The sequence below is a fragment of the Diadema antillarum genome, unplaced genomic scaffold (genome assembly GCF_040938485.1).
Source record: "Diadema antillarum isolate AM-2024a unplaced genomic scaffold, OU_Dant_1.0 seq00000815_RagTag, whole genome shotgun sequence".
NCBI lineage: Eukaryota > Metazoa > Echinodermata > Echinoidea > Diadematoida > Diadematidae > Diadema > Diadema antillarum.
In genome coordinates, this window is record NW_027271694.1 from 60,760 (window position 1) to 71,697 (window position 10,938).

The window sequence follows — 10,938 nt, forward strand, 5'->3', positions numbered from 1 at the left end:
TGTGTAGAGAAATCCACAAATGAAATTCTTCAGTACTTTTATTCCTCGAATGATTCTGTGATACATTTCAGTCTTTTCTCTGACTAGTGAACCCCGTAGCCCTGTCAACCTGCTGATAGGATCCTAGTTCAATGTGAAGATGGATGGGAAGGTTGTGAAGGGTTAAATTTTACCCTCTATACTCCAATCAGAAAATGTTCGACATTTCCTGGAGTTTGCAGTTTGTTTGTTTGTTGTTGTTTTTTACTCGACCTGAAATGTTCACTTTACGTGCTCATGTTATTATTGTAAACCATTGAAAACAGTCCAATACTCAATCAAAATATATTATAGAAATTTTACTTGAAATCCACAATTATTCCAGACTTTCAAGAAAATGCATTCTCCGTGTTCGCATTCTTTTAACGTTATATAAATTGTTTTCATGAATGTATTTTGCATAAACCACGCACACACACACACGCACACACACATATATATATATATATATATATATATATACACATATATATGCTACTAGCATCATTTTTATAATTTCAAATTTGACGTTTTTATTTGTTGTTATGCTGCACCTAATGCTGTGTGAAAAGTAGTAATATTCTGTAAGTTTGTGTCCGTCCTTCTTTACCCCTCCATCTTGAGAGTTACCATCTTGACACATCAATTATACACTTGTAAATCTTGAAGCCATTAATCAGTATTCTATATAGTCGTTTACTAGACAACAGAGGACAGTACTTTGGTTTACAACATTTATACCTTTCATTCAGTAGTCACGATTCAAGCGCACGCAATGATCAACCAAGGTTATAATGGATATATTTCGATGTTTCTACAGCACAAGATCATTTGTTTTCATTGTCAATAAGTACTTATAGAAATTATCGATATACAAAGCTCTTCTGTTTTTTTTTTCTTCAAATAACAACTCGCAAATGGAAAGCTACATTACAATAATTATGTATAGCTGACCTGTTGTCTTTATGTTTCCTTTCTGATAATCAAGTTCGGCGTGAAACTAAACTTAAGATCAACAGTCACTATATACAAAGTGTAATTGTATGTGCGACCTAAATTGGTTTAGTAAAGTCAGGGTTATCACTATATGCAGTGAAAAGAGCATCTATCTTAAGCGAGGTCATAACCTACGCGACATGTTGGTTGTTTTTTTTTTCACAATGCTTATCATTAATGCCTGAGCACTTGTTCTGAAATTTCAAAAGTGCATATAACGAATTCTATACATGTATATGGATAATTCTAATGTACACTTCTTGGAAGTGCTTCTACTGGGTCCAAGATTAGAAATATGGTGAAAAAAAAATAGCAAATCTACAAAATCAAGTTAAATGGTGTAAATCTGCATCTAGAGTGCAGAGGGAGAAGAGATCTCCGTTAGCATGGTGTATTGTTATTGATTGAATGATGTAAATCTTCTTCATTTGGATGAATCAAAATAGAAAGCTTTGAATCTTGATCTCACGTGAAGTGAATTATCATAAGACGCCTTATTTTGGACTTTTTTGAGTGGCGATTTTTACATCCGTGATATTTTATCACCGTTTGATGTGCTAAAATCCTTACACGATCTTTGTTTTTTATATATCTCGTTTGTAAAAAAATTTTAAAAAAAGAAAAAAAAGGGAGAGAGAGAAAAAAAAGAGCTTAAACCACGCGAAGTGAAATGTTTTAGTTAATTTTTGACATAATTATGGAGCTTGTCAATTCGTAAATGAAAATGAGAGAATAAGTATGATCCAGAGGAGAGACTGACTATAGATATTCATTTTGAACGAACATTTGGTGCGAAATGGTCATCGTGTTTAATAGTCATACTTCTTGACTTTAAAAACATTTTGCTTGTTTGTTATAGACAATTTTTTTTTTTCACGGTTACATTCATAAATATTTACCTTTAGACAGTGATGGTCTGGGGCATAGATTTTTTTCGGACTGATTTCCATACATTGATCCGGAATTTATGGGGGTTGATTTGCTATTCGCAGCTGTCGTCAGTCAGCTCTGATGCGTTGCGTTGCGTCCAAACGTTTGTGTGTTTTGTTTTGTGTTGTGTGTATTGTAATGTTTTTGTCACAGTACAGTCTTGTTTGTGTCGTTACTGTTTGTGTACATAAAATGAAAACTTCCACAGGTTGTTCCTCTTTTCTTTCCTTCATTCTTTTCGTACATGATGCAGGATAACGTTACGTTTATTTCAATGAATTGTCGCGGCCTAGGAGATAGTCGCAAAAGACAAGATGTTTTGTTGTATGTAAAAGCTAAACAATATGATGTTTGTTGTATTCAGGATACACACTTTACTCGGGAAATAGAGACCGATATACGTAGGGAATGGGAAGGTAAATGTTTTTTCTCTTTCGATACGTCCAACTCAAGAGGAGTATCAATTCTTTTTAAGAACGCTGTCCCAGTAAATACAATAAATTCAAAGTAGATAATGCAGGGAACTTTGTGGTTTTAGATGTAACTCTGTACGAATATAATATTATTATCGCGTCGTTGTATGGGCCAAATACAGACAACCCAACATTTTTTGCAGATCTTCAACAAATTATACTAGATTTTGAGAATCCACATGCTATTGTTTGTGGAGACTGGAATTTAGTACAAGATTCAAACCTTGATACATATAACTACTTGCATGTTAATAACCCGCGAGCAAAACAACAAGTAAATAACATGAAAGATGAATTAGATTTATGTGATCCTTGGAGAATTAGATTTCCAGATAAAAAATATTATACATGGCGACAACCTACCCCTTTTAAACAGAGTAGATTAGATTTCTTTTTGATATCCTCAGAACTTCTTTCATTAGTGCATAAGGTTGATATTCTTCCAGGTTATCGAACAGATCATTCTTTAATTCTTTTAAGTCTCAGTTTGAATCAGTTACAACGAGGCCCTGGCTTTTGGAAATTTAATAATTCTTTGTTAAAAAACGAAGGTTTTGTTTCACACATTAAGAAAAAAATAAAAGATACTATTCTGTTTTATGCAAAAGACGGAGTACAGTTCGATCAAAATGATTGCATAGTGGGTGACTGTGAATTCATTGTAAATGATCAGTTATTTTTTGAAACTTTAATGATGATAATACGGGGAGAAGCAATATCATATGCTTCTTTCGCTAAAAAACAAAGTGTGAATAGTGAAAAGGATTTAGAAAAGAAAATTGAAGAGTTAGAAAGAAAATTGACAATTTTAAATGATAAGAATTCCATATTAGAGGAAATTGATAAATTGAAATTAGAACTGGAAGCTTTCCGTTTGAAATCAAATGAAGGAAGTGTGATTAGATCTCGGATAAAGTGGATGGAGTTTGGAGAAAAACCTTCTAATTTTTTTTTAAATTTGGAAAAGCAAAATAATATCAATAAAGAAATACGTCAGTTATTGACTGAAAATGGTGATATTTTAGATAAACAAAATGACATACTTAAGGAAGTGTATGATTTTTACTCTAATCTTTATGCAGAAAAAGAAACTGATGAAATCAATTTGGAAATGTTATTAAATCATTCTGACATTCCTAAGTTGTCTTCACAATTGTCCTCTTTATTGGAAGGTCCACTTAGTGTTGATGAGGTCTATTCCACTTTAAAACTCATGAAAAGTAATAAATCTCCCGGACAGGATGGTTTTACTGTAGAATTTTATCGTTACTTTTGGGAAGATATTAGATACTTTCTGGTAAGATCACTGAATTATGCGTATTTCTCAGGACAATTGTCAAACTCACAAAAAATGGGAATAATAACCTTGATTCCTAAAGGAAATAAACCTAGACATTTGTTAAAAAATTGGCGCCCGATCACTTTACTGAATGTAGTTTACAAATTGGCATCCGGTTGTATTGCAAATAGACTCAAGGGCGTTTTGTCTTTTTTAATACATGAAAATCAAACAGGATTTTTGAGTGGTCGCTTCATTGGCGAAAATATACGTCTATTATATGACACGCTACTTTATACTGAATTAAATGATATAGCAGGCATGCTTCTTGTTGTCGATTTCGGAAAAGCTTTCGATTCCGTATCGCATACTTTTCTATTCAAGGTCCTGGATTTTTTTCACTTCGGTCCATCTGTAAAGAAATGGATCAAGTCATTTTATGCAAATGCATCCTCTTGTGTATTAGTTAACGGATACTGTACAGATAGATTTGAAATAGGACGAGGGTGTCGCCAGGGAGATCCTTTGTCCCCCTACCTCTTTTTGTTAGTCAGTGAAATACTTGGTATCCTAATACGACACTCGGATTCTTTAGTTGGATTGCATATGAATGGGAAATCGCTTAAACTTTTGCAATATGCAGATGATACCCTTTTGACACTCAACGGTTCAACCCAGGATTTACAAAGTGCTCTTACAATACTTAATGAATTTGCAAATATGTCCAACCTCAAAATTAACGTAACTAAAACTCAAGTAATATGGATTGGGAAGAACAGAACTTTCAAAAAAGAGATTTTACACGAGTACAAATTAAACTGGATATCTGAAGGATATTTCAGGTACCTGGGCATTGATTTTTCAGTTAAATTATCTGAAATGGTTAATCACAATTATCAAGAAAAGGTTAAAGAGATAAAACGTCAGATAGCGATATGGCTGAAAAGAACATTGACTCCCTTAGGGAGAGTAACGATAGTAAAATCTTTATTGATACCCAAACTGAATTATTTGCTTTTATCTCTTCCAGAACCAAAATTAGAAATTATGAATGATGTTAACCGATCTTTTTATAAATTTATATGGCACGATAAACCTGATAAAATAAGTAGGAAACAAATGTGCCAATTATACAGTGATGGTGGGGTTAAAATGACAGATATTTTTATACATTCTAAATCACTCAGAATATCATGGATAAGAAGATTCTTTTGTTATCCAAGTAACAAAAATTTCACTTTACATATGTTCCAATCATTCTTGCCTCCATCATACACATCTCTCCACTTATTCATGGGGGCTGAACATTACAAAGAATTAGCCATTTCAATGCGCAACCCATTTTGGAAAGAGGTATTATTAGCCTTTTCAGATTTAACTCAGTCCATTGTAGATAATATCGCATGTCAACCCCTGTGGAACAATCCTAGAATACAAGTTAATAATAATGTAATTTATTATAAGTCATGGTGTGCTAAGGGGGTACGTTTTGTTAACGATGTTCTAGAAACAGATGGAAAATTTCTTTCATATTTTGATTTTCAACGTAAATACAATGTACAAGTAAACTTTCTTCAATATTATGGTTTGTGTAATGCTATTCGATTTGGTTATAATAAAAATGTCATACCTAAGATTATGGAACCTACATGTATTATCCCTGAAACATTGTTTTTTATACTGAAAGTGAAAAAAGGTTGTGCACATATCTACCAGGCTTTCTTGAAACATAAGACAAAGGAATTTAAAAGTCTTATAAAATGGAAACAGGAGTTTGATTTTGACAATATCATTTGGAGTTTTTATTACCAAATTCCCTTTTATTCAACTGTCGATGTAAACATGAGATGGTTTCAGTTCAAGATGCTAAATAGAATTCTTTATATGAAAGATGCTTTATTGAGATTTAAATTAGTAACAGATAATTTATGTACTTTTTGTAATAACAGCGAAGAAACAATTATGCATATATTTTGTTCTTGTATATATTCAAACGAGATATGGTCAAAACTTGAGCTTTGGCTGTCCCGTAATGCTATTCATATCAAGCTTACAAATCAAAATAAATTATTTGGTTTTTATGGACGTAATAACAGTGCCCTCAATTGCATTATGATTATAGTAAGGAAAGAAATTTTTACAGCCAAATGCAAAAATTGTTTGCCAGTTTTTGAACAAATCATGTCAGCGATAAAAAGTTATTATGATATGGAAAAGTATATATGTAAACAAATCTGAAAGAAAAGAAATTTATGAAAAAGTGGTTACATTTTACTAAATGTTTCTGATTGTGTTTTCTTATGAAATGATTAGTCAGGTAATTTTCTGACACTTTGAAAAGAATTTGCAATTTATAATTGATTTTTGTAATTGTTTGCTGTTCTTATTGTAGTTAGAATGGCCAAGAATATCATGTGTTAAATCTGCATGTACATACATATCTCTTTTTGTATATATTTGTGTGTATGATATTATTCAATAAAGGAACCCTGTGGAAGGGGAAAAAATGAAAAAAAAAGTAATTGTATCGGTTACATCACGGATAGTTTAATGGTTACACTAGGTAAAATATCACATATTCATCATATGGTTGTTGTTTTTTGTCTGTGCATGATAGGCAAACCAACTTACTTTAAAATAGTTTCACAAATGTCTTCTCTTACTTTACTTTGGACCCAATGATAGATTATGACCTGCATAAATTGTGACATACTGGCGCAATGAGGTACTAATATGACAGTCAAAGTCACTCTTTCAAAAAGCCGTTTCTTTCTCTGCCAAAATTTTCTAATTATGTTTCATTTCGTACTTAGTACTCGCGCAATCGTGGATACTAGACATAGAATAGATTTCTGTTTGCTACATTCATTTATTAATGCTTGATCAACAGTTTATGTTAAGCAATCCGCTTTTTACTTTAATAATGTCGATGCTAACATTACGCATTACTCAGTACAATGATTTTTAAATCGTGCAGTCATGAAGGCATAGATACACTGAACTGTAAAGTCGTCAATTAACTAATGAAATCAATGAAGTAATTACTCGTTTGAGCATGATGAGACCCAATGTGCATGCCACTTGCTATGGTATGAGATAAATGCATTACTGTGTGAAGTGAAGACATGAAGATATTTCAGAAAAAAAATGTTCACACAAGTTATATACATATAACATGTTGTATACATACACTATTATCGTAATGTGTGAGTATCACTTTTGTTTTGTACAGAAGGGTAAGATGGATAGTTCATGATTTAATGATAATAGACTTGCATTATCATCACCTTTGACATTGCTGTTATCTACCCAAAGAGGCGTTTCATTTGTAACTTTAGTCAATTTGTATATATTGCCATTTCTAGCTCATCGGACTTTCTGATAAGATTAATTCATCATTTAGTTCATCCCTTTGAGAGTACAGTATGCAGTCCATGTAACAGGCCTCTTATATTATGCAAAAACTATTCTCTGCCAGGAACGCCTTCATCTCCTCCATATAGCATATTCTAAGTAGTTACATGTATGTGGATGTGGTAGATCGAAAACAATAATTCTTTAAAAAAAATGTCATGATTCGCCCCGCCGTTATCACATTTGAATATTTTACTTTTTCTCTTTTTATTTTACTTTCACTGTGGTAACTTTACTCAAGAGGTTGCATTGAAATGTGAAACATCGTGTCATTAAACCAAGGCGCAATGGTTCCAAGGTTTCTTGTTGTTGTTGTTGTTCCAAGGTTATTTGTTGAGTCATTTCATTACTTCAAGGTATCGTATAGCTTTGGTTGAGACCTAACTTCAGGTTTCTAACACTTTTTTTGTGAAATAACGAGAAACCTCTTACAAAATATGAAAGAGCATGTAGTTCCAAAAGGAATTCATCGTTTATTTGATGAAAATAGGTTTTGAAATGGCTGACATATCCAAATCAAAGCAATCTTGATAAAACGTGGGATCCACCTTTTATTACAATCGCTTTGTTTTTACTTTTTTGTTACAATGTCTCAGCCATTCCAAAGTCGATTTTCATCAGATAAACTTTGAATTCCTCTTAGAATGACATGCTTTGCATTTCATAGGTGGTTTCTTGGTATCTTGCAAAAAGTTAAAAGCCCAATCCTCATCTAGACCAATACCATGTCATCCCTATGAAACAATAACAACCGAGTAACGATATATGCCCTCCGACTTAATCTATTAAATAAAAAAAAGGGGAAAAGACAGCAAAAATGCTGAAAGTTCAAACATTACGTAAGTTGGTAAGGTTGAAATTCATCATTAAACATATTATTTTACTAGAACGTTAAATGGATATTTGCAATGAGACTAGATTTGGAAATTTGGGATAAATATGAAAGTGTACGGCTGGTTCCGTCTGCAACATTACATGTTTCAGTTATACCGCCTCTACTTCGTCCTCTTTCGTTGAGAATCTATTTGTTTGTTACATTAATGTACAGATCCTCAGAGAATTCTAGCTTTGTATCAGCACATGTTTTACGTTCTTTATCTACCTCTGCATACAACCCCTCGCTTAATACTGCTTTTGCCGGCAAAAGTGCTCCACCTTTTTTGTTCACCCGTGCATACAGTTCCTCACCAGTTTCGGGCTTTGACATGTTTGAGGCGAAACCAACTAGTTTCATGGAATCTGCGGGCTTACTGAAAGTATCCATATCTGTCATTTCTGGAGGAAGAATATCTTTAGAATATTTTTCTGGATTTAGCAGACTATATTCGTCGGAGTCAAAGGCACCATGGAACTGTGGTTCCTTGTGGGGATCAATTTCATTACTGTCGTCTGGATCCAATTGATAGTACACTACCTCGTCAGAAGGTGACGCTTTAACAGAACTTATATTGGAAGAGGGCATTGCATACTTTTTGTACTGCAAATTCGGACTAGAAGGCAAGAAAGCAGGGGTGTGATTTTGGGGTAGAGCCCTGTGGGAGGCATGATTGATGTGATCATAATCGTTGTCTTCACAAATGTTAATGGACATGGCAAGGTCGGGATATCTACATGACTGACCATAATCCGCTACCAGTTCTATATTCTTATCAAAAGCTGTGACATTTCTGGCTCGATTTGGGTATGTTTTGTTGCTAGTTGTATTTTGTTTACGAGTGCAAATGCTGTCGGACCTGACACCAAAGTTCAGCGAATTATAAAACTCGTCATCATACAAGCATGCTCCACCATGGACCCCATAAACACCATCGGTCAGCCTGTCGTTTCTTTGAGGATCAACATCTTGGTAGTTACAGTCCTCATAACACCTCGCTGCTTCATCCGGTGAAGTTTCATGGGAGCTATCATTTCCTTGACAACACGGAATACTCGGTGAGGTCAGAAAGGTACTGACCGTGGTATTGACGTTGCTCTGTGTGACAGAAACTGTCCAAGGGAAGATTTGCTCCGTCCTTGACGGTTGAGAAGCCTCCTTCTCTACCCCCTCAGGGTCCTGATAGATATGATCGCCTGCTTCAGCGTCGGTACCGTGAGAGTCAAGCGGAACATGTCTAGTCGTTCTCGGAGTAGAAGCAAAGGTGTCTAAAGGATTCATCTGCAATTGCCCGTCACGTGGGTGGTCATTTGACGTGTTCAAAGCCTCTGGAGACCTACGTCTGTTCCTATGCGAATTATAGTATACATAAAAGATAACGTTATACGCGTATTAAGCTGTATATTGTGTGGTGAAAAGAGACATGAAAGATAAACTTACTCATTTCAATTAAAGGGTGTGTACAGTTCTAGATGAGGTGAGGATTTAGCTTTTAATGTTTTGCGAGATATTCAGAAACCACTCTATGAGATGTCAAAGAGCATGCAATTCTAAGGGGTATCAAAAGTTTATTTGATGAAAATCGGTTTTGAAATGGCTGAGATATCCAAAAACAAGGTGAAACAAAGAGATCCTAATAAAAGGCGTGGCCTGTCGCCTTTTATTATTATCACTTTTTTTTGATATCTCAGCCATTTGAAAACCAATTTTCATCAAATAAATGTTGAATCCTTCTTAGAATTACATGCTCTTTCATATTTCATAAGAGGTTTCTCATTATCTCACTTAGGAATGTTCAAAACATGAATCCCCACCTCAACCAGTACTGTACAGTCCCCTTAAGCTGTATAATATGTGGTGAAAAATATACCTCTGATATTTGAGTTCTAAATTGGTCAATGTGTCACGGGTGTAGGCCTACATATGACTTGTACAACAATTCAACATTGAAGATGCATTTAATTCTCAGTGTAGGCGCTTACTATATACGAAAATATATTACTAATGGGATGATACATTTTTGGTTGAGGTGGGGCTTCAGGTCTCCAACTTTCTTGATTTTTTCTAGATGATGAGAAACTTATAAAAGAGGAAATCAAAGTTTATTGGAAGAAAAATTGGTTTTAAAATTGCCGAGATAGCTAAAACAAAATAATGCTAATAAAAGGTGGGACCCACCTTTTATTAGGATCCCTTTGTTTTACTTTCTTTTGGATATCTCAGTCATTTCAAAGCCTATTTTCATCAAATAAACTTTGAATTTGCTCTCTAACATTTCATAAGGTGACATCTCACAAAAAGTTAAAAGCTGAATCCTCACCTCAACCAATACTCTGCCATCACTTTGAGCTCGTGTTAATACCGACCACTTCACAGAGCAGATCGCTCAGGTAAAACAAAATAAGAAAAGAATTCAAGAGCTTACTGACGAGCCACCCCCAGACACGCACACGCACAAACCGCACACATTTATGAAAAGAAAAACAGAAATTAGGGGGAAAAATAGCTATGCAGTCACTCACGTTTTGTAAGAGCGAATACACCAAGTCATCATGGAAAGACCGGCAAACAGTACGAGAATGATACACAGAAGGATTCCAAAGATGAGTAATAAAGCAGTTACCTTTGTCTGATGAACTCCAGGAGCTGAAAAAAAATCAATAAAAACATCCTGCGTTACTCAAGACAAATATGGCGTCATTTTTTCAATTCGATAGTCATATCAGATCGCATTATTTCAAACTTTTATATAAAGCAGTTATTAGCGCCATACTGCCAAGACAGCAGAAAACCATATTAAAAGAAAAGAAAAGAAAAGAAAATATTGCGAAAGCCTCATCGAGTCGCTAACATTCTGCGTTTAAAAGAAATTTCATGACGATCTGTTTTCAATGATGTTTGGCAATATATGTCACTCTTAATTCAAAATCCCACCAGATGATGGGCACCAAAAA

The 10,938-nt window shown here is 34.2% G+C and overlaps 1 protein-coding gene across 1 annotated transcript; it reads right to left on the reverse strand.

Moving 5' to 3' along the window:
• Window positions 1–8,131: 8,131 nt before the first annotated feature.
• On the reverse strand, window positions 8,132–10,629 carry LOC139739758 (uncharacterized). The gene is made up of 2 exons (XM_071650355.1): window positions 10,507–10,629; window positions 8,132–9,332 (listed from the first exon to the last, which is right to left on the reverse strand). The coding sequence occupies exons 1-2, from the start codon at window positions 10,536–10,538 to the stop codon at window positions 8,132–8,134; spliced, it is 1,233 nt and encodes a 410-aa protein (XP_071506456.1). The 5' UTR covers window positions 10,539–10,629.
• Between the last annotated feature and the right edge of the window lie 309 nt (window positions 10,630–10,938).